At 47.8% G+C, this 24,878-nt stretch overlaps 1 protein-coding gene and 1 non-coding gene across 6 annotated transcripts in view; both read left to right on the forward strand.

The window, feature by feature from the left end:
* Positions 1-24,878, forward strand: part of LOC8041497 (trithorax group protein osa) — a 177,614-nt gene that overhangs the window by 124,362 nt on the left and 28,374 nt on the right. For all 5 annotated transcript variants that reach the window (XM_029977025.4, XM_040206016.3, XM_040206015.3 and 2 more), the window contains 4 exons: positions 2,180-2,218; positions 2,871-3,059; positions 4,534-4,744; positions 10,544-10,982. In XM_029977025.4, the coding sequence (XP_029832885.2) occupies positions 2,180-2,218; positions 2,871-3,059; positions 4,534-4,744; positions 10,544-10,982 (878 nt within the window). The remainder of the gene's footprint in view (positions 1-2,179; positions 2,219-2,870; positions 3,060-4,533; positions 4,745-10,543; positions 10,983-24,878) is intronic.
* Positions 16,898-16,970, forward strand: Trnak-cuu. Its single transcript has one exon. It is a non-coding gene; the product is annotated as a tRNA-Lys (tRNA).

Genomic DNA, 24,878 nt, shown 5'->3' on the forward strand with positions numbered 1-24,878 from the left:
GGTACGACAACGACCCTCGCAACGCACCTGAAAAGGCACCCTGATTCGTACAAGACTTTCGAATGTGAGCGTCAAGCACGCGGGAGTGCCGTCAAACACAAGAACGGGAGTAAACCGAATCATCAGCAACCGTCGGTAGCCGACAGTTTCAAGCCCAAACTGAAACCGACTGCACCCAAAGCGAAACAAATGACGGCGATAATAGCGAACTTCATTGCTAGCGGAATGCATCCGTACAGCATCGTAGAAGAAAGTGGTTTCATTGAAATGATGAAGCTTGCCATGCCCGACTACACTGTGCCATCGCGGACGACCTTCTCGCGGGTTGTCATCCCGGATCTGTACGAGTCCAAAAAGAAAGAACTAAGAAAGAGTCTGCGAGACATTTTCAGTAGCGGAGCAGAATGTTACTCCATCACGACGGATGGCTGGACCTCGCGCGCAAACAATAGCTGCGTCTCCGTGACTTGCCACGTGATGGACGAAGAATTTGGACAGCACGTGCACGCTTTGGCTTGTACGGACATGACGGACTCCCACACGGCCAAAAACCTGGAACAGTTCATCAAAAGTGCTATCGAGGACTGGGAACTACCAGCGCCAGGCACCATGCCGATTTATGTAGTCACGGACAACGCTAGGAATTTCACCTCAGCGTTTTCACGGTCACCGTGGTCTGGCGTGCAGTGCTTCAGACACACACTCCAGCTGTGCATCAGCAACGCCAAAAAAGAAGTGGCGGGTTTCTCGCAGTTATCTGCGAAAGCTAGAACCATTGTGGCTCAATATAAAAGGAGTGCAAAGGCCCGCGGGCGCCTTATGGAAATCCAAAAGAACATGAACCTTGAGCCACTTGAGGTTGTGCAAGATGTTCCAACACGTTGGAATAGTGAACACGCCATGATGAAGAGGCTTGTGAAGCTTCGCGTGCCCGTCAGTGTGGAGCTGTCGGAATGTGACACAGTGGAACCTCTCAGTGCAAGTGAGTGGAGGCTTATGGCTGCAGTAGTGCAGGTCTCGCAGCCTCTCGAGCAAGCCACAGCTGAGCTGTCTGGAGACAGCTATCCGACCCTCTCCCAAGTGATCCTTTTATTAGAGTGCACCGAGGTTGTTCTCAGACGACACTCTACCGATGAAGCAGGATCAGTTGCCTCAAGCCTCATACAAAGCATCAAGACACGATTTCCAGATGGGAAGATGTGTCGCCTTCTAGCCTTGTCAATGTTGGTGGACCCCAGGTACAAGGACGGGTGCTACACTGGAGAGGCAGAAAAAAAATGGGCACGCACACTCCTGACGAAGGCCGTTGAGGAGAGCGCATCAGTGGACGAAACCAGCGGAGGCATAGGAGACTCGTTAGGAGACACCCTGTGGGATGTCTTCACCAGTCTTAGTTCTGACACGCACCAAAAGCCAGGCCACGAATTCGCTACCGAGGCTATTGAGTACCTGAAGACACCCCTCCTTACACGCACAGAAGACCCCTTGGCATGGTGGAGGTGCAGGGGAAGACATCTGTACCCATCCCTGGTCCGTGTTGCCCGTAGGTATCTCTCGATACCAGCAACCCAGACTAGGAGTGAAAGGCTTTTCTCAAGCGCAGGAAGCATCGTGAGCTGCAGGAGGGAGCTTCTCCTCCCTGATCATGTGCAGCAGCCCGTGTTCCTTCATGAAAATCACTGACTTTTCTTGTACTAAGTTTTGATTTGTGGCTGCGTTGCAGTGAAAATAAATGGTCGGTGAAGTGACCACTGCATAACTTTTGCTAATAATTTTTCCTACAACTATTCGAATTATTCGCTTCGAAAATATTCGAAGCAAATTACTATTCGCTTCGAATTCGCTTCGAACTAAAAAAACACTATTTGCACATGCCTACCATTTAGTAATTGTTTGCTTCAATCTGATGAATGGGAAATTTAATCTGGACCTTGTGGCTATTCCTAGCAGTGCCCATGAATGTGTGAGTACTCGGCTTTAGATGCTGTGTAAGGATGTGAATAGTATGAAATATAGAGTACAAAAATATGTCTTACCTGGCACAAGTGCCAGGTGCCATGTACGCATCTGACACTTTGCAGCTGCTGCAATGTTGACACTTTGCAGCTGCTGCAATGTGGATTGAGTTGCTGACCCATCTGTATGGTTTTATGCTGACACGTTTCGCTTTTTGTTCCAGGTTGTTAATAGCCAAGTTTATGAGCATCATATGATAAAGGTGAGTTCTAAACTAAGCCCTCTTTCAAGTACCTCTATATTTAGTAGTAGTTGCCAAAGTTCCAGAGTTTTGGAAATTCGTGGCTTTTCTATATTGCTGCTTTTTATCGTCCATCTTTCTCTTCTTGGTTTGTCAGCCACAAAAAGGATTAATTATAAGTAGGGCCTTGTTCACTCGCAAGTTAACAAAGTATTCGCGGTGAAACCTAGGGGTATGAATGCATCAGATTTTATAAATGTATTATCTCTATATTATTAAATATCTAGCAGTCTTATACAGTCATGTCTTGTTAATATGGACCCCATTAATATAGATACCCTGCTATACGGACGTGGTTTTCGGCGACAGACTGTGAAAATATGTGCATTTTCGTCTCGTTATAATGGACAACTCACATTATGGGCAATATTTTGGGGGAACGGAGGTGTCCATATTATTGACACATCACTGTAGATAATATAAGACTGCAAGATCTCCTTACGTTTTGTGCTTTAATTATTTAGTCGAAATAAGACTTCTCCACGCTCGGGGCTTACCATGTGCGGGGCTGTTTCTGGGCTTGACTCTCGGGACATTTCACGATGTTTCGGTCCGAGACCGACCTTGGCTAGGGAGGGCGTTGTTTTGAGGCCGTCCGTGTGTGTGCTTGCAGCGACCCGACGGCCTCCTGAAGCTGTACGACATGTCGGAGGAGCCCGAGCGGAGGGCCTTTCTGGACAAGCTGATAGTGTACAACGACGAGCGTGGTACTCCCATCACCCAGTGCCCAACCATCAGCAAACAGCCCCTGGACTTGTTTCGCCTCTACCTCATCGTCAAGGATCGAGGTGGCTTCGTGGAAGTGAGTGCCTCCCCGGGAAGCTTCTTGGAGCCCCCGTGGGGAGTCGCGAAATAGGTCGGCTAGTAACGACCCTTCAACCACGTTGGCGTTTGTCACCGGCTCTTTTTGCGACATTTCCGACAGAAAATGCGAGAAGTGCTCTCCGTCATCGTGCGCTCTAAAACAGTTTGCAACAGAGCAGAACAGTACCGCTACGATCACGTAGCGCCATATGTGCCACTCAGAAAGTCGCATCTCGGAACGTTAACTGTCGCAAACGGCAATTTCTTGGCGTGGCAACACCAGCAACACGGGCCCCTCCGCGTTCACAGGCAGCAACCAGATTGCTCAGACGTGCCATCGTCGTCATTAAATTATATTTTCTTGCACTACCTAGACACGCAGTTACACTCGGTAAACTTCTTTATATGTTTCTAAATGGCATTAAAGAACATTGGCTCACCTTTCAAAAACGATTTATTGCAAAAAAAAAAATTTATTTCTAAAAACAATTTATTTCCAAAAACAATTCATTTCAAACCAGAATCGAGTTAAACTCCCCTCTTTAGTTGTACTCATTGCCACCACAGGGGCGGCACATGAAAATATTGTCCCTGATTGGCTGCTGCCGCTTCAAACGCCTCAAGATGTCAGAGTTGCTCGCCTGTTTCAAGTCTGACCCGATCCTGGCGATTCGTGTTGCAGCGCTGGGATCTAGGAAAAGCTAGGGAACAACTTGCCAACATTGCCCCGTCCCAAGTCCCAATGGCGGTGCGCACGAGCCGCCGGGGCGTTAACGAGTGTCACGGGATGCAAACGAACGAACGGTTGTTGTGGTGGCGTCGGACAAGGAGAGAAATGAAATTCCGACACACCGAGTGTAGCCTCCTGGCGACTTTAAGCTGTTCCAAAGGTTATTCTGTGGAAGGGGTCTCGTTGCGTGAGATCGCTGTTGGCAATTGCCCCCAGCCTTTGCCGACTCGCGTGACAAAAAGCATCTCGTCCAGTTACTCGGTTGTGGCTGAAGGACATTGTCAGAGGTTTAGCACGCGCGGATCTAGAACTTGTAGCTGCATTTCGGGATCGCGTCGGTTGGCATTATTTCCCGCGAAGCCTTGCGCCACGAAATGGTGGGCTTACTCGTAAACGAGCGTCGTGCGACGCAAACGAACGAATGACTGCCGAAGGGGTGGGAGACAGTGGACGAAAAAGTACCGATTCTTTGAGCGCGGCTCCCTGGCATCCCTAAAAGGCCCCTCGTATTTATTATCCTACATTCTCGTAAGACTCATGCGATACTGTTAGAGGCACAATTACACGAAGCTAACTCTGCTGATAGCCTTGTTCGTTTGAGTGGTCGTGCTGGGAAAGCGCCGTCGAGGTCCACGTGCTGGCGGGTGTGCCTCCCGTTGTTTTGTGCTAAATCCTCAAGATGAGCGTACTTGGAGGTTCTACAGGGAGGAGGACTTACGGTGCCGTACCTTGTGCCTTGCAGGTAACGAAGGCAAAGCATTGGAAGGATGTGGCTGGTGTGCTGGGCATCGGGGCCTCCTCTAGTGCTGCGTACACCCTGCGCAAGCAGTATGTCAAGCACCTGCTGCCATTTGAGTGCAAGTATGACCGAGGGGGCATCGACCCTCAGCCCATCATCAGCCAGTTGGAGTCGGCCTCCCGCAAGAAGGCCAAGGGAACCATGTCGCCTTCCGGTGAGACCCTCCCTCCGCCGCCGCCGGAGCCGCCACGCCCCGTTTACTCGCGGGTAGCGTGGCGGCTGCGTAGAGGACGTGCGGGGCAGCTTGACGATCGGATACCGTAGCCTACCTGTGCGGGGAAACCTCTGAACATCAACAGGACCCAGATTTATCTATCCGACACCAGGGGTTGGGTCAGCTATGTTGTTGCGAGCGAGGCAGTCCATTAAATACTGAAGTTGGTTTTAATAAATAAATTGCCGTGTTCTGAACATAAGAACCAAAAGTTCTGAAAATTACATCTCGGTAAACAATAAGTTATAACATTATTTCTTCGGAATTCCAAAGGGAGCCGGCAGGGTTGGTCATCAAAGTCGGGAACTAAAAGGGTCTAATGTATTGAAGCTCATAAAGGGTGGTTTTGTTGTCCAAGCCTTTAACACCGAGGCACCCCGTAACTCCTGCAGTATATTGCTGTTGATTCCATGCCATAGTAGGCATCTTTGGTATCTTGGCTGTGTCGTCACAATGAGAATCACAATAACTTTTATGCTCTAAGAGCTAAGCCAACTTCTAAAATTGCAATATCTGGTGCGAACCCATGGATAATTGTGTGCTAATTCCTTGGTAAAGTAGCGCAGATTGAACCTGCAAGCAACGCGCAGAAGAATCGTGGGAGCATGGTGGAATGGCCCTCGTTATACGATGATGATGCCCCGAACCTAATCTTGTAGTCACTCCGTTATAAATAGGGCTCTGTGTTTTCGAATAAATTCGAAAAACTCCAAAAAACACCCACTGGTAAAGTTTTTGGCAATTCGGATTTATCCGATAAACCCCCTCCCGTCCCAAACAATTAAAAAGAAAGGGTTTTTTTTTCTGTTTTTTTTTTACATTTTTGGCAGCGCAGGCTTAATGGTCCTGGGAAAATGACACCATAATTATATTTCAAGCCTCGGACCGTTGACAAAATGGGGTCTTACGGCTTGTCTCGTCAAGGTTAGTTGAGGGAAACCGATCATCGTACCATTCGTGTCACGACAAAAGCCACTCTTTTGGTTTCCATTTTGGGCCATGGGATTTGGGGTTTAGAGAAAGGAGAGGGTATGTTTCTGGGGGTAACAGGGAGAGCTATGGACCATAGAGGTTGTATAAAATAGGGAAGAGTGGCAGTTGAAACTTCTCTATTACATCCACCTCGCGCGGCAGCTGGATAGATTGATGGGATGACTACGAGCTTCCTTGCGGTCATCTACGGCAGTTTATTGATTTTAAGGTATCGACGTTTATCGAAGCCACGTTTGTGTGCGACCTTTGTCGTGGGACAAATTAATATTGCCAATGACACCAATGTCAAATTCAACTGAAGAAATCTTAATTGATACAAGCGCGTTTTATTTTTTATCTGGCATACGTTTGCATCCGGTTATTATTTATTATTTTTAATAGGAAACACTGCGAAATTGATCTCGGAATTTCGGAGAATTGGAGATGGTATATGAAAAATAAACTCCGATAAACATTCAAATTTTCGCTAAAAAATAAACTCTGAAAAACACCCTCCGAATTTCACAAAATATAAACTCCGAAAACACGGAGCCCTAGTTATAACGCAGGGAAACCAAGCCACAGATTATTGCTATATAACATGCAAACATATTGAGCCCTTTGTTTTTTAGAATGCATTTTGTGATCTTCTGAAGCTGCAACTGGCTTCCCTCTTGTGCATGCTGTCGAAGTTTTGAGACGCCTTCTGGCAAATGGGCATTTATGATGAGGGCCCATGTTTTCTTTTTTTATTTTTTCGTGCAAAGCATGCAGGCAACTTGAATTGGTGCTCCTCGCTTGTTGTTTTGATACGCTCGAGCATTGTACTGGCACGCAGTCGTGCAATCACTGCTGCATGATACCACATTAAAGAACCCAGGCTAGCAGTCACATTGATCTACTTGTTGAGTCAGCATTGCCAAATTTCAACATTAGCCTCACCTGTCACTGTATTCACAACATATTGCTTGGCTTTCTGCTTTGATTTGTGTTTGTGAACACTTTTAATAGCTTTATGCACGGTGATCTTATATGCGTCTTGCTTTTGTCAGTACCTCGGTAGTGCCAAGAAAGTTGCTAAACACTTTGTTTTGCTTGTTGACAAATTATGCACTGTTTTGCAAAATGTCCACATTCAGCAGTATTTTGTGGTCATAAATTCCTTTTGTACAATAGCATCTTATTTGACAGAGCAGATATCTGATAAAATAAAACCAAAAATGTTTTCACCGATTTTGGGGTTTTGGAGAACATCAGATAGAACTTCTGCCAATTCGTAAAGATTTCGTTAGATCTGAGGCTCTCAAACTGGGTCCATTGTTTTGGCCGGAGCAATCCGACCTTTTTCACTAACTTGTGTGCTGTTTCTTTACCTGGATTTCCTAAAGTTTGCAGCCAAGTGTTTCTATGTTCTGTTGAGCTTTTTACTGCTTGTCAGGGTGGCTGGGAATTTCTTCGGCAAACAGTATGAGGACTCTTCCGGTAGATAAGGCATTAATCAAATTGGACTGAGGGTGCTTGCATAAATTGGCTGTGATTGCTCGCCTGTCTTCTAGGTAATACCCACCCCGAAGCTTCCCCAGGTCCAGACAGATCCAAGTTGACCTCAAACTCCCTCAAAAAAACAAAAACTGGCGAGTCTTTTTTTTTTCAATCTGAAACATTGTACATAGTCTTTTTGTTTTTCTTTTGTCATCTTTATGGCCACTCTTCTTGCATGCAGCCTTGTGGCAGGGAGGGACTGTGCAGATATAATTCTACCGTCGCTCGCCGCGGTGCTTCAAGCTCCCATTTGAACGCAATAGTGTTTAGAAGCTGTGTCGCAACAGATTTGGCGTCGGCAAGACAAAAAATCCCATAATGCAATGCACGCAGCCGAGTATGACGTCGCATGTGGCTGTGACGTCATTCAGACGAAGAGGGGAAAGCGAGGTTCGACCAAACCATTGCACAGTGGCACCGTTGTCCAAGAGCTAATGCAATGTTTATCGCTACGATTGCGGCGCTATCGCATTAATGCGAAAAATAATCGTTGTGTGCTGCTGCTGGTTGCTGCGCGATACGGAACACCGTGAGAGGCTTAACACGAAGCGCCACCATCTTTACTAATCCAAGGCATAACATAAGTGGTCCTGCTCAAGAAGGGTCAAAGTCCTGGGCTTGCAAAGGAGTGTCTGCCCGTGTCGCCATCCCCGCTCATTCGCACACAACACTTTGATGCGTCCACAGGCGCAAAAAGGTCCTGCCCAACCTGCGGGTCTTGGGGTCTTTTTGGATAAAAGGCTGGATGGATGGCCAGGACAGAGCGTGACATGCTAGACGAGTCTTGACAGAAGCCTTTTCACATGGATCTGGAGGAGTACTGGAACCTGCAGTGCATCTGCCGGAAACAGTTCCTGCATCTTCACACGTGGAACCAAAAATTGTGCGACAAAACGAGCCAGCAGATGGACGGAATGGACAAAACGAAACAATGCACCATCCTCGTTTTGCTTGTAACGAAAAGAAAGGTGTGTTGTTGCCAGACAAAATGCTTTTTGAGTCAACCCCCGTTAAAACTTTGTGAAAAGTCTAATCGAAAATGCCAAGCGCCTTTTCGCTTCAAGCATGTTTGGTCTGGTAACAATTCTTTTTTTTTTTTTTTTTTTACGAGCAACACTAAGATGGTGCATCGTGCATGTTTTGCTTTGTTCCATTTTTGTTCAATTGCTATTTCATGTTGTCGCGCGGTATTTGGTTCCACACGTGAGAGAAGGTGCAAGCTGGCTGACGCGCTGCAAGTTCTGGTACTCCTACAATCCGTGAAAAGAAGCTTGTGTCAAACATCGTCTAGCACGCGGCTATCTCTCTCGCATGTGCATTACAGCCTGTCATCCAGCGAGACCTTTTTGCGGCTTTGGTGTACCGAAGTGTTGTGCACGATGGCGCGGGGACGAACCGACAAGGAAATAGGCAAACGCCCCTTTACAAGCCCGAGAGTCCGTCGCTTGCCCGCGTTTCAGTCGCCCAAAGTGCCAGATGGAAATTACGAGCTTTTCTGAACGTATTTGTCTTCACACCGTTCACAGACTTTTTTTTTAGCCAATTTTGTTCACACCTACAATTTTTTTGCGTAAAATAAATAGTTTCGTAACAGTTATTAACTCACTCATCCCTAGCACCCTGGAATAGCGTTCTTTAACCTTGCGCTTTCCCAGATCTTGCATTTGATTTCCCCGGTCCCCTGAAAAACGTATGAACGAGGGAAGTTCTGCTGTATATTAGAACTCGTTAGCATTAGCATTTGTTGTTGCGAGGTTCGTAAAAGGAAATTAATAGGAACATCTTAAGCGAAATGACCAGTCGCCACTTGTAAAAGGACTCCTGCTTTGAACTAGAGGGACCACAAACCCTACAGTGCTCCTATTCTGGGCTACTCCGTTCTCTAGAATCTAGATTGTGGTTTTGTGGTTGCTGCTCAGTATGCAAAGTTAACACGGAAAGGAAGTTAAAGGGACAGTGAGAGGGTATTAATGCTCGCTAAGGTTTTTATTTGTACATGACATACGAGAGCCCAACTACCCAGAGCACAATTGCGCTCAAAATTCGTTTTCTTTCCGCCCGAAAACTGCCAACCGAGAACTGGTCGGTTTGAGTCGCACTCACTTTCTTCTACGTGGTCACGTGCCATTTTCTATGGTTTAGACACAATCACCAAATAAAATCAAAGTCGTGGGTCATCGAAGGCACACACTCAATATTAAAAATAGAAAAGAAATACGGTACCCATTTCTTGTGGCTTCTAAAACGCCGCAAATATGTTGATAGAGAAAAAAAAAAAAGTTTCACAGCCATGGGGCTTCCGCCAACTCTCTCCTCCTCTATATTTCTTCTTCCTACCCAGTCCATTTTCGATTTCGAGCGTAGAAAAATATTGATTGGCAAAAAATAAAACAAAACTTTTGGAGGGTGTCGGGGTCCCTTTAAAAGAAGCAACAATTTTGCTACCTTTTCGCGACTGCAACAAAAGGAACGGCGCTTGCACTGATGTCGGCGTCTGCACGGTCCCTACAGCATTGTCGTTGGGGGTACCGTTTGTTTGATCAAAATTAATATCCTTGGCCCAGGTTAAAGTTACCGCTTCGAATTAGTCAGAGCTATGCCACTAAGATATAATCCCGTTGTTGCACATCGTAACTTGAAAAAGTGTCTCGTACATGCTCGGTAAAATCGGTAGGGGAGCTTCTCGTCGGTGATGGTTTCTGTGAAGGCTTGAGGTTTTACCTTTACTCTGAAATTTGTAAACTATGACTCGTAATCTTCACACAGTAGCCCGAAAAATGTGCGGAATAATATAGCGAAATATTCGAGCCGCGTCTCACAATTTGCACAATAGCGCTCCAAAATACAAATTTACAATGAGCGTCATTTTAGCTACAAATTTTAATCGCCTGACCAGCCGGAGTGACTTCCATTGACTCTAATCGCACTTGGAACGTCGCCTCAGCGACAGAAATTCAGAGTGGAGGAACAGAGGATTTCCACTATATCTCATTCTTTGTCTCCATTCCTTGCACTCCGTGTCAAAGCATGCCAGTTGCATATTGTTCTATAGTTGATTCCTCTTTGTGTGTGTGTGTGTGTGTGTGTGTTTGGGGGGGGGGGGGGGGGGGGCAGGAACGCTCTTCTAGTTTCTGCTATGTTCACACTTGAGGTCAAACGGAGTCGATAGCACAGTGCACTCCAGGGTGCCATCGTCGTGCCTGACCGCCTGCTTCCGTCTTGCAGGGGCGGCCCAGGACTACGGACCCCCGAGCCAGTCGATGGAGGGCTACCCGGCGGCGGGGGGCTACCACCCGGGGGCCCCCTACCCGCCCGGGGCTCCCCCGAGCATGATGGGGGCCTCGGAGTACCCGTGCCCCCCCGGCTACCCGCCCACGAACCACGTGGGCTGCGAGCCGGATGGCTACCCACCGGCCGAGGAGTACCCCGGGGAGGGTTACCCCCACGGCTACTCGCAGGCGCCCCCGTACGCGGCCGGCCAGGCCGGCATCGGCGGGGGCACGTGCGGCTACGCCCCAGGGGCCGACCAGTATGCCGGAGAGGGCTACGAGGGGGGCTACAACGGCAGGGACCCCTACGGGGCCGGCGCCCCGTACCCCATGCGGGCCCAGGCCGGGGCGCCCTCCTACCCTCCCCAGTACCAGGGCCACTACGACCGGGAAAGGTGGGTGCCCCACCACCGGTTCCCAGACGCTGTGACGGGAAGTCGTTGCGAGTGTTTTAAGTTGTGGAAATGTCATGTTTTGGTGGCCTTCTACAGTTTGCGTACACCGCGGAACTACTACATCGCTCGACCCGGTGTGAGAAAGATATTCGGTGGCCTTTATAGTTATTTCTAAGTTGATAGTATATTGGACAATGAAAACTTTAAAGCCTCTGGACAAAATGAGTTTAATCAAAAGGTTTTGCAGGAAGAGTAGCAACATAACTTAGTTACTGACTCGTGTGCTTTCGAGAGAAAAAAATTGGGTAATGTTTTGCTGCATTCTCTTCTTATCCCATGATGCTACCTTCTCTTTGAGGGCAGAAACTTCTGGGAACGGGTCGGTGTCGCCTTCCACAAACCGTTCGATGCCATCAAAACTTTACACTTCCGGATATGTTAGCCAACGCGAGTCGGTGTCGGGGTGTTTGTTCTTTGATGACTTCGTTGAGCGACACCGTGTCACAAGTGATGGCATTGTCTTCGTCCTGGCACAAAAAAGAGAGTGGAGAGCAAGAGGGAGAAGAAAACCAACAGTCTTCTACCAACATTTTCTTGTGCGAGGACGTGGAGACAAAAGTATGCCAAAATCGTTGCCGTTGCAACGCCGATTCTCAACGAAATTTGATTTAGTGCAGGGGTTCCGACTCGGCGAAGGATGGGAATTCCAACCTCAAAATGGTCCACACACCACCGCCTTTAGAGAACCTGTCTGTTTGTCCGGGCGTCGGCAGTTTAGGATGAGGCCACCACAGCCTCCCTCAATTGTCGCCTACTGTCTGCACACTGTTGTCTTCGAAGAGCCCACCTTTCCTCCTGGGTGCCGACAGTTTAGCACAAACGGCGTCATCGCCGCACCTCGGTTTTACGTTGTCACATACGTTATGCATATTGGGGAAACAAAACCATGTGCATATGCCCTGGTGCCATCGTAAGTGGAGTGTGCTTCAACGGTGGTGCATCATTCGAAGCGTATGAGAAGACTCCCTCTTATGTAAGAGGGAAAGGGGATGTAAAAAACAAACAGAACAAAAGAATATGGCGGAAATCACCGTATGACCCCACAAAACCGCTTGTAGATGTTGTTGGTGTTGTAGTTGTCGTAATGGGGCATACAGCATCCGTCGCAATATTGCCAGCTGCTGGAAAAATATTGTCCGCTGCTTTTGGGAGTCTGACCTGGGTCCAACGCGTGCGAAGCGGCGCGTCACCACAGAGGTTCACTGCAGCATTAGTAATTCAATTTATTACATGGTTTTCGTGGAACAAACACGAGTAAGAGTCTCGAGTAGTGCCCGCTAGATGGCCACAAATGATGTGACATCGTGATGGAAAACTCTTCGTAATCACTCTAAAATTTAATTAGAGTTAATCGTCCAAATTAAAAAAAAAACTTCTGCTAGGTGGAGAGAGCCGCCGCTTGATTAAATGAGTTCGGCAATATTCATCCATCGAATGCCACCTGGAAGAAAAGCCTGCGTATTGCATCGTAGTTAGTGTATGCCTGAGTAGCTCTAGCAGCAGACACGCTGAAACACGACAAAAGTATAGCGCAAGGCTGCAGACGCAGGCGCAGTGGCGTCGAACTTGTTGCGAGCCGCCGAAAGGCCCGCTGGTGACAACGCCTACACGTCTTGCCGTTTGTTGCAGAAAGAACTGAGGTGTGCGCTCCTGAGAACAAAGCCAATTGAGCTGACAACTTTGCCGTGATATGTCGCAGCTATTGTTGAGACTGTACATTAACACGGGACTGCTAATTTTCTTTTGCCACCAAGCGGCCTAGCCAAGTCAAGCCAAGCCAAGCTGGTCTCGTAATGGCTGTAATTGCGTAGTTGCGGAAGTGATCAACCATGAAACCAAGCGGCGTGCATGCTAGCGAAGCTGGGGTCGAGGAATTGCCAAGCCCCGGACGTACTTGTCCGTCGGATGCATCGATGTCAACAAACGTGCCATCGTCTGTGATCCGCTTTCAGACAGTCAGATCATGAAAGTGGTTAGGCCTAATAACGGTCGCCCCGCTCTTCGTGCTGAGTGAGCTTCGTATGGCGCTTTTTCCTCGGCATAAGGCACGCCAAAAGCTCCCTAAAGGCCTGACCACACTAGCGTGAATGGCGCCGCTGGTCGGCGCCAGTGGGTGGCACCACCGTCCAGCGTCCCAACGTGAGGATTCCACATGGCCTCCGTTTTGCGGGCGTCACGTGACAAAACTGGCTCTTGCGATCGTGCGCGTGCCTTTTGTCGGATTTTTTGCTCTTTCGTCGTCTGCTCTTCGTTAGATTCTTCCATTTTGTCTCTCATCTTTCGCATATGTCAGCATCGAAACCGCACTCGCTGACTACATGGTAGGTGTCCATGATGACCTGGTGATCAGCGTAAATGTGATCCTAGCCTGCTCGTTGATCTTGCGACGTCGCCGCACCATGAAGGGAAGGAGGCGCAGGTTTTGAATCCGGTCGAGTTGGTTCTACGGAAACACATGGTGCCTTTTCTTTTTTTTTGGTAACAGGCGTTGTGCATTTATTATGGTACTGTCACTTGAGAGTTCAGAAATCGGGGAGGGTGAGCAAGGTTTCCCAACTTTGCCTCTTTTCTCTCTGGCACTGCCCCTAGTTTGAAGTTTCAGTAGACATACCTACTAGCAGGTACAAACTGCTCTAAAGCAGGTAAAACACTGGGAAGTCGGGACTTTGCGGACTCCATGTTTCGCAAAATGACTGAGGAGGGGCTTTTGCGAGGTATGCGGAATATGCAAACGATTTTGTTACGCCCGTCTTTTGCGTCTCTCCAGCAAAACGAATAAGATAATCTACAAAGGCGTATTCACAAGCCAAGACTTACGATAGTAGTACACATTCAATTCAAACAACTTTACGTAAGATGGTTCGGAAGCCGAGAAAAAAAAAAGAGCTGTCGTCTAACGCAGAATTTGGACGTTCGAAGGCTTCTGCAGACAACTGTTACGTTATAACCTGGCTGTGCCAGGTTTTTTACGTAACAGCTGTGTCTTAGTCGCGGACGTTTGGTGCACCCGCTGCGAATCTCGAAGGCCTCCGGAGCGAAATGACAAGGACATACCTGGACGCGTCTGTTGCTACGCGAACGCCCGATTGCCTCCAGCCAAATAGCATTCAGATTGTCATCTTTCGGGGCGACATGGCTGCTGGAAGATTCGCTTTCGCGATATCTCATCTGGCAGCACTTCACAGAGCAAGGGCGCCGTTTTACAGGAGCTGACATCTCCAAAAAGTCAACATTTGCATGTGCAAGCAAAAAAAAAAAAAGAAAAAAACACGCTAAGAAAGCAAAGCGGGAAACGAGAGTAACAAACCGCGCTATGAAAGCCAAAACTCCGCGTCGCTTTCTATCACTAACACCTGCGGCAGCTGCTCAACACACACTACTTCACTTCAGGAAGCCTCGCTCAAGCACCTGGGTCAACACGAAACACTGATGACTTCGGCATAACGATTAGTCGAGACAGGCGGGAGCAGAGACTTTGGCGGCCATGAAAAAACGGCGAAGCTTCTGTTTGTTATGCTATGGATCCAAACGGAAGTGCCCGTCTTGTAAACATTTTGTAAAAAATAACTCATTACATGGGTTATTCTTTAAACGTAAAAATATGCCGCTCAAAACGAAATTGCAACATATAACAAGGGTTCATCAACCAAGATCTAAGTTGTCAATCAAACTCTGAGCCAATGAGAAGTATAGCAGCCAATTGGGGCTAAACGTCGCAGAACACCAACTTTGTGGCGCGCGATTTAGAACGGACGAAATAGCCGCAAACTAAAATCAGTCTCGCGCAATAAATATTGCTCTAAAAATTTTTTTTTCCTTGCGTGAAAATTGTTTTTTTACATGCTTGTCCAAATTAAGCTGTTAAAAACTTTTTTTTCTTTGCAGTTACCCTTTAAAAAAACATGCAAAGAAAGAAAGAAAAAATGGGCTAAATGGAAAAAGAACTTCTAAAATAAATTTACAACGAAAAAAACAAAATTGTAGAGCTATATTTTGGCACAAAACGAATTTGTTGTTGGCGCCCGCGAAAAAGTGGCTACTGAGTCATGTGACTGGCCAGTGTAGTCACATGGTGCTTGCGCTCTTTCTGGAGCTTCCTATGGGCTCTAGAAACAACTGGCGGAATCTTCCTATAGACCTTTTCCGCTTACTCTCGCCCCCGACCGCCAAGTTAGCATATCCGCTATGGACGACGAAAAAATATTAAAACGTTTCAACCTACAAATAGTAAAAAAATAGAGGGGAGGGAAAACGAGAATGGGTGACAGTTACGCTTTTCTCCTAAATGCATTTTATTGGTGTGGCGACGGCAAAACAATGTTTTCGCCCATACTAGAAGTGACGATATTTCAAGATGGCGGCACCCTTGTGAAAAAGGTCTATACCTCCCATTGGGACTCCAATTGCAGACGGCAGCGCCAAATCTCCCCTAACAGGCGTTGGGTTTTTTCAAAAACAATAAGAAATAAACAAAACAATATGTGCGTCGTCGTCGCGGCAACCGCTTGGTTATGGGGGAGGGTGTGAGAAGTGTTGCCCCTCCTCTCCCTCTCTCTCACCCTCGACGGCAAGAGGATGCAAGTTCGTTCGGAGCAGCCTCCGAACTCCCAACGAATTTGCATTCTATTGTCGCTGATGTTGAGAGAAAAAGGAACTGCTCCCATTGCCGCCGTCTCTTTCATCTACAAAACAAAGTAATAGCAATATCTTTTAAAAAAAAAGTGTGTTTTCCTTTTTCTGCCAATGTCCGACGCTTCCGAAAGCGCTTGACTTTGCGTTGCTCGATTGAGATCGGCTTGGCAACAATGCATGTTCACTGACAGCCACTTCTCATTAGATCATCAATCAATGAATGCAAAGTGCGCCCGGCCGCTGGTGCGCACATCGCCAGTCTGAGCACAAGTCCAAACGTCTTTTGCAGTTTCTCTTTTTATTAGACACATTCTTTATACAGAAAAAAACAAAAAAAAATGTTCACTTTACGGCACAACAAAGTAAGAAAATCTACACGAAACTACTATTCCAGTATTCGCAGCAATCACACATTTAACTTTGCAGTATTTAGCAACAGTGATTCGATTGCCACGGTCTCTCGGAGATTCCTTCTGCAGGGCGAGCTGCTTCACGCACGTGCTATCGAACTGCGGTGCTCTAACACCGATCCCTCCCCCCCTCACCCTTGTGGTTCTCCTTAGGGCCACTGTTTTTGGGAGTTCCACGTTCGCGGCGAGACGCTCTACCGCGAAGCGGGTTCGTACTCGCGTGGCATGCTGCTCGTCGAGCGCAATGAGACACCAGTCACGTTGGAAACGGTGATAAACTGTTTATTTACAATGAAACAAAATAACAACAACACAGCGGCTATAAGCTGGTGAACGCCGTCGGTGTGGAGATCGCCCACGGCCGAACGGTCGTTCACAAATGTACAAAGTACGGGGTAAACGCTCACCGGTGCGCCGGAAGGGTCCCCGTTGTCGCCGCCGCCGAATCCCAGCAAGAAGACGGGAAGCGAGACTGCTGTCCGCTGGTTTTAAGATCACGGCGGGGGCGAAGTGGCCAATCAAGGAGCGACACGTCGATCTCCTTTGTGCGGGGGTCCGTTACGGAAATCGCCCCAAGGGGGGAGAGGAGGAAGCCACTCACAGTGGTAAGCAGCGCCACCTCTCGCTACGCCAGCGCGGCCGCCACGGCGCGCCAAAACGCTGACGCGACAGAATGTTGAGGGATCACAATCCCCACACTCCCCCCTCCTTAGCCAATAGTCACCCGCAAACGGGTGGACCAACACAAACACACAACAAGACTAAAATAATAAAAAAAAGAAAAAGGCGGCTGCAACTACACGGGAAACAACAGCCCGGCTAGCTCAGTCGGTAGAGCATGAGACTCTTAATCTCAGGGTCGTGGGTTCGGGCCCCACGTTGGGCGCCAAATTGTGGTTCTCCTTAGGGCCACTGCCTTTGGGAGTTCCACGTTCGCGGCGAGACGCTCTACCGCGAAGCGGGTTCGTACTCGCGTGGCATGCTGCTCGTCGAGCGCAATGAGACACCAGTCACGTTGGTAACGGTGATAAACTGTTTATTTACAATGAAACAAAATAACAACAACACAGCGGCTATAAGCTGGTGAACGCCGTCGGTGTGGAGATCGCCCACGGCCGAACGGTCGTTCACAAATGTACAAAGTACGGGGTAAACGCTCACCGGTGCGCCGGAAGGGTCCCCGTTGTCGCCGCCGCCGAATCCCAGCAAGAAGACAGGAAGCGAGACTGCTGTCCGCTGGTTTTAAGATCACGGCGGGGGCGAAGTGGCCAATCAAGGAGCGACACGTCGATCTCCTTTGTGCGAGGGTCCGTTACGGAAATCGCCCCAAGGGGGGAGAGGAGGAAGCCACTCACAGTGGTAAGCAGCGCCACCTCTCGCTACGCCAGCGCGGCCGCCACGGCGCGCCAAAACGCTGACGCGACAGAATGTTGAGGGATCACAATCCCCACACCGCTCATCTTAACATAAATGCCCTGTCCCTTCTGACCTTCTACAATAACCCTACCATAATGCAACATGCACCAGCAAGGTTTCGGCAATCCGAAACTGTGTAACCAAAAGTATAGCAGCCCGTCTTTACCTTTCGTCACTCGAGAACCCAAAGAACTTGGCAGAGCTGTTGCCACCGGAATTAGAGCACCACTGAGTCGAGCAATGGACAAGGTTTCGTTTGCTTGGCATATTGGTAGATGAAATATACCAATAACCAACACGTTGGCCCCGCTGCCGCAAACGAAAACCACCTCCGTGCCGCTGGCACAGGCGCCGTCGAGCAGCCGACGCAGCCGCGACCGCGGCAGCCGACACGGAACTGTTTTTAAAGGTCAAAATACAAAAACAACCAACCAATGAGAACGAAGTATGAGGGCGAAGCTTTAGCTAACCAAAATATTTGTTTCACCTTACCAGGATAATTTTTGAAATCTGTAAGCCGCAACAGTAATATGTATCTCATCCTATTAAATAAATTTTCCGGCGTAAACCGGAAGTTCTTAATGACCAACGGATAAGAGATGGTGCTCAAATAGCTGTCCGGAAGTCGCTCGAAGTTTCCGCCGGTTGCTAAAAATTACTTAATAATCTTTATTTTAAGTGCAACAAAAAGAAGCTTCCCATGGGCTCTACGAGCTCATGGGAAGCTTCTTTTTGTTTTCTACGAGCCCAGGGAAGCTCCTGAAAGACCGCAAGCACCATGTGATAGACCTGTGCGCCGGTCAGAAATTGACGGCGGCGGCACGCCGGAGTGGAGAAAAGTTGCTAAGTAATCATGATAATAATGACTTTCTTCAGAATTTCAAATTTTTTAATCTTCAACTTGTGAAGGTTTTTTGTTTTTTTTACAATATTTATACTAGTTTTTCAGATCTGCCAACCCTACAATGCTGAAAATGCTACAGGGAATTTAAAAAAACTGTGTGAAAAAAATATGAAAACTCTTTTATTCTTCAAAACTTGGTTTAGGCAAGAAAAACACTGCAATAGGGTGCAAACACATCATATATTGATGTGTTTGTGCCCTATCGATTGAGAACGATGACAGTGAGGCGGATGCCAAAAACCCTTGCAAGGTGCCGAGCAGCCGTTAGGTGCTCGACGCAATTGACGTGCTGAGGCGGAACACCAGTGCACATGAGCAACAAGATGCGATGCTTGCACTGTGGGCATTCAAACGCGTGTGACGCCGATATTAATGTTGCAGATGTCTTAGGCCAGTGGTTCTCAACCATCGAGGTTTTGCGGACCCCTTGTGGATCGGCGGAGATGATTGAGGACCTTGTTCGTGATGAAGGGAGGGGAAAGGTATAGGTTAAATATAGTAATGATTTAATAAATGGATATAACTAAGGGCTAATGTGAAGTAGACCTCTGTTATTAACATAAACACGAGAAAACTCGCCCGAAAACTGAAACATTTCTTCTGGGCCTAAAAAAAGACAACTTTTATTGCCGGGCTTGACTGATGAGGCAGCACTTCACGGACCCCTGAATGCCTTTGCGGACGCCAAAGGGTTTGCGGACCCCCATTTGAGAACCACTGTTTTAGCCGAAGGTCACAGACTACCGTACTTGCACAAACATAACGCAACCAACAAATATAACGTGAGGGCAGGTTTTGATGCCTTCAAAAATAAAAAAAATAAAAATATTATTGCTATTATAATGCCAGCGGGGGCCGCGTAAATTTACCCCACTCGGGGGCATAGCAGAAGTGAAAAGGCAATGGAAGTAGAAGATCTATCAGTTTATGTTTTGACTGCACTCATCCTCACTGGTTAGGTCCTTCCGTTTACAATCCACTTGACCACTAAGCAATAGCAATATGCAGCAGCATGGCGTGAGCTCCACCACTCCGGAGCAGAAACTAAAAAATGCGCAGATAGAAAAACAATTGCTGAACCGTTCACACTCATTTTTGTTCTGGCCTTCCGCACAAACAAACACCTCGTGTTGCACGATTGCATAACTTGGCTTGGCTTGGCTTGAATTGGCCGGTGCTCGCATTTCCGCGTGACGCGCTGCCTTTCTGCGGCATGCTTTTCGGCCGGCGTTGTACAAACACAAAAGCGATAAAAATTCTTTTTAAGTTTTTCTATTCGTCCCGTCACATATTCCAATAGCTAACAAGTTCCCTCCCGCAACCCCACTTCTTTTCCCACCCGATCTCCTGCATTGAGCTAGAGGGATGGCTTTCTCCAGACTCGCGCGCCTCGTGGCTGTACTCAATTCCGAATATAACGCAAGGTGCGTTTTGGAGCACGTAATTTCGAAAAAAAACTCTCGTTATATTCGTCCAAATACAATACTTTCATCGCAAATAAAGATCGCTTCTGGCGAGTGTTCGCACTTGAACACATCTCGTTGATTTTTTACGTGCTAGGCGCCAAATTTTGATGTAAACAAATTTCAGTGCAACAAAGTAAATTGCGGATTTTACTGACTTTTTTATATCGAGATTCAATCGTAGTAGCTTCCTTTGAGCCCGGGTTATTTTCCACAAGAGGTCTCCAACGTGATCAGCTACCGCGAACGGCACATTGTGTACAATAAAAAATGCTGTAAAAAGTCATTCTGCTCGGGCAATGTCGTCATCCGTTGATTCCTAAAGTACCCTCCAAGCTTCTCGTTGGTTTCAACTAGTTTTGCAGAGTCCTTGTGCTTTTTCGTACTGAGGTGACGCGGAATGTCCTGGCAACCAGCGTGCGAAATGATGACATCGCAGCGGCGCAGACTACAAAATGCGTACCTCTCGCCCTTGCTCGACGTCTTGATAAATGGAAAGTCGGTCGAATAGCTGGGAATAAACACTTGAAAGTATTTTTTTCCTTCAAGATTCTTTATTAAAGGCGGTTTCAAGGGGTGTGCAACAGTTCTGGTGACGCAATGCACGACAGTCGCCACTACCAAAGTTGCCACAACAAATTAGATTGCCTAAACAAAGTTATTTTGAATTTGGATTGATGGATGGATAGATGGATGGATATTAGCGGCTATGCCTCTTATAACGAGCAGTAGCTTGCGCCCCCTAGCATGAAGTCAATCTATCAGTGTTGCCAACACCGAATTGTAAACTGGCGAGATGCAGCTCGAGCAAAAACAATTTACTAACATTATTTTTTTTCTCACGGGATCAGAAAAATCATGCAAATATTGTTGTCAATACGATAACCGTAAGGAAGCGCTGGAAAGCGGGCACTTTGCAGTAAAATATAAAGAATAAAAAAAAATGAACACATTTACAAATCAATGTAATGCGAAATTAGAGCGCAGCTCTTGAAGGGAGGGTATGGAGGGGAGGGTATGCCCCTCTCCTCCTCCATCCCCTCTTCCGCCAATTTAGTTTCCCTGCTAAATTTAGCGGGGAAAATGACGTCACTATACTTAGTGTCACGTCACCTATGAACAAATTAGGTTTCTCCGCTAGATTTAGTGGGAAAATTGACGTGGCATGACCTCAACGCCAATTCGATTCCCCGCTAAATTTAGCAGGGAATTAAATTGGTATTGAGGTCATGTGACGTCACTTTTCCCGCTGAATGTAGCGGAGAAAGCCAATTTATCCGTTAAATTCGTTTTCTATTCAGGCTGTTTAAGAAGAAATTTTTCCTTGCTAATGTTTTTTATCGAGACAAACATTGTAAAGGTTATTCCTCGATGGTGTGCAGCTTGCTCGGTCAGTCTTGCTGGATGTTTACACAAAGATCCCATAACTTTCAGAAAAAATGAAACGCGAAAAGGAACAGCCGCTGCAGCCATTACAGTAGAATCTCAATGATGCGAATCTCCCGGAATTGTGAAAAATATTCGTATCATGCGAAATTTGCATGATCCAACAAATAAACCAATCAATACACCAAAATAAAAGAAATACCTACTTGCTGTTCGTTTGCTCCCTGCTTATGAGCAGAAAAGTCTGATGTTTTGTTTTTTTGAGGGGGGGGGGTGTCTTCTTTTTTACAAGGTCAGCCAGCAGACACTTTTTAAAATTTGTAAACTCGCGCGCTCGTGTCGTCACTATTGTTGGCCGAGCTTGTGATCTGCTGCAGAACATAAGTGTTCAGCATTTTTGGCCTTCGTTATGCGGCAGAGTATCGACAATGCGAGGCCAAACTCTTTGCAAGTTTTCTTTTTGGGTTGTGGTCAACCTTTCTCAGAATTTCGAGCTTCTTCTCAAATGAAAGTGGCTTCAACTTGAGAGACCTCATCGGCGGTCCTGGATCGCAACCAATGTAGTTTGCCGCAATGGACAGTCTTTGAACGTTTCCAGTGTATCACTTTTAGTTTGACTTTGCCCCACGCCAACGAAAGAGAAAGCGAGGAGTGGAAAGCGTCTGCAAGCTCCTTTGCTTAGCCACCCCTCCCTTGTCCCTCCAACTCACACATGCACACGAGCAAGCGATTTGTGCAACTGAGAGCATGTGGACACCTGCGCCTCGCAGGTGTTTGCATACTCTTAGTTGCTTCCTCTCTAAAATCTTGGCTTTCTTAGAAGGTGCTGGTTGCTTGTGTTGGTCCGGTTGGGTCACACGCGATTACACGGCCTTCCGCTTGAGTGACTCCGAGTTGCTCACCTTGGCGAGTTGTGTCAAGTGACAATTACGGTGGAGCAACGCTGAATCACTTTCGAGGGTTTGAGTTAGCGCTCGTTTGTCGTACAAGTTCTCTTCTTTTTATTAATTTTTAGTGCACTCAGTTTTGTAACGGACCGATACTCACTGGCCCTGTTGTATTAAAGTCTTTTGATGCAAGTAAGCTTTTGCATTTTCATATGTTAAGGTAAACTCTGGAGTGAGGCTGTGACGAGTTAGGAACACGACCATGGTTATTCCGGTTACGTGCGTGTGCCGAGACAACCTTACAACTGCCGCAGCAGTGAGGTGCGCCGCTCGCAAAAATCCAGATGGTGCCTGCGATGTGCACCTCGACATTCCTCAATATTTTAAAATATTGATGGAATTTACGTTCTTGTGACAGGCGCTTTTTTTTTCGCATCGTCCACTGTAGTCGCACTATCCCAAACTGCTACGCATCATTTTTTTCGGCCGGGGTATTTAAAAACAGTTTTATCTTCCTGAAATTCATATCAACTGTGATCATATCACCGAGATTCTATTGTGGCTGCTTAAAGGCCCCGAGATGTCAATTGCAGGGGGGGGGGGGGGGGGGGGGGGGAGGATTGGTGTCATCCCGGGCAAGATAATTGCCTGCAGTAGAGATTGCTCATCTGGCTTCCCATCATATTATATTTCACGGTCACCTTTAACATTTGCAGTGACACCATATCGAAGCCATACTCATCTACAATAGAATTTAGTTAAACAAATCTCTCGGGATCGAGAGAAATATCTATACCGTAAAGTTCCAAAAGAACGCCCACCCAAAATTAAGAGATAAATGGTGAAAAACATGGGGTGGGCGAAGTTTCGGGCCAAGGGCCAAAAACTACAAAAAAAATGGCTGCATTTGACAGATCAGCGGTGCATACGCATTTATTGCTCACTCGTCATCGCTAAATCCATCGAACGACTCATCGCTGTCGCTGTCAAAGACGAGTTGCACTACTTCGTCCACTATGCTCTCCCGAGCTTCGGGCCCCATCGCTGGTTCGTCGCTTACAGAGGCCAGGCGGTGGTTCAACTCCCCGTCTTCTGAGCCGTCGAGGCGTGTTGAGATGCCGCAGCGCTTGAACGACGTCAGGACGGCCTTCTCCGATAGAGATGCCCAAGCCTCGGACACGAAGCTGACGACATCCTGACGCGACGGCTTCTTGAGGTTCCCTTTGGCGGTGACAGCCCCTTCCCGCAAGAAGGAGGACCAACGATTCCTGAGAGCATCTTTGAAGGGCTTCATCCAGCACACGTCTGCTGGCTGGAGAATAGACGTGCACCCGCCAGGAATGAAGACAACGTCGGTTTCCTTCCCGTCGAGGGCCTCCCGCGCTGCCTCTGTCTTGTGAATGGGCGCCTGGTCCAAGACGAGCAGCCGCCTCACGTCGTCTTTGTTGGCACCCCACACCCTCCGCACCCATTCGAGGAAGACCGGCGTAGTCATCCATCCGTTCCTTGAACAGGTCACTCTCACATTTTCTGAAAGGAGCCGAGATTCGGTTTCATTCCAAACTCCGGCAAAGCCAACCACCAACAACCGGAGCAGCCGCAAACACGAAAGCATCGCCGCATCGCTGCGTAGTATTGACGGTATTGATGAAAAAACAAAACTTGTGACGAACCCATGCAGCGCCCTCTACTAGAAACGCTGTCCTAAAACTTTTTTTTTTTTTTTTATGCGAAAGGCGTGAGTGCATGTTTTCAACTTATTTTTATGCTGAAATTTGTTTGGGCAAACCAGAAGTAACATTGGCCGCACGCGGAAATTGAGACAATACCTGGGATTTGAAGTGCGAACAGTGCCCTTGGCGGGATCCGGCCCGTCGGTTCCTTGAGCACGATGAGAGCCGGGAGTTTGATGCCCGCAGCTGTTGCACAGAGTGCAACCGTCAGTCCACGACGCGCACAGCCTGTGTTCACGATGCGGATGCTTGATTCGCCGGCAACGTTGTTTGTCCGCTTGGCTGGGCAGTCCATGCGTACCATGGTTTGGTCCATGTTGGCTATACTAAAGTTGGAGTAACTGTGCTCCAGGCGCAGGCTTCCCACAGCCCTCCGGAAGACGGAGATTGCGTCAGCGTAGTCAGCCGGCAGCTTCTGACTCTCGTTCGTCCCCACTCGCATCGACACATTGAAGCGGGCTTTCCAGCGGGCCAGGTAGTGGTTCGAAGCTTCGAAGTTGCCCAGGTTCATCTGAACCGCCAACTTGCGTGCGTGCTCTTGAAGGACACGGTTGCTCACCGCTCGCCCCGCCGCCCGCTCGGTATCCAAGAAGTCCATGAGTGCTTCATCGAGCTCTTCGCTGAAGACCGGCCGTCCGTTGTTGATGGCTCTCTTGAATTTGTTTTTGCCGTGGCACTGCTGCAGAAGGGACTGGTAGTTGGTGCTCCATTCGCGAACACGTTTCCTGTCCAGCTCAAAATGTCTTGCAGTTTTGCTTACGTTGTCTCCATTCTTCTTGTGCCACTGGACAACTTCCACCTTTCTCTGGATGGTGTAGCTATTCCTCATGGTCGATGCTGGAAGCGAGGGCAGGTGAACAGCTGCGGGGCACGCAGAGGAATGACTGTCTACTAGTGTGAAGTTTGTTTGCTTGAGCTGTTTCTTCTTTTCCTTTGTACCCGGACGTCTTGAATGATTCACTTCTAGTTCGCCCTTATCTTATCAATCTAACCGGAAAAGATCTT

The sequence above is a fragment of the Ixodes scapularis genome, unplaced genomic scaffold, assembly GCF_016920785.2.
Source record: "Ixodes scapularis isolate PalLabHiFi unplaced genomic scaffold, ASM1692078v2 PGA_scaffold2__306_contigs__length_199485367, whole genome shotgun sequence".
Lineage (NCBI taxonomy): Eukaryota > Metazoa > Arthropoda > Arachnida > Ixodida > Ixodidae > Ixodes > Ixodes scapularis.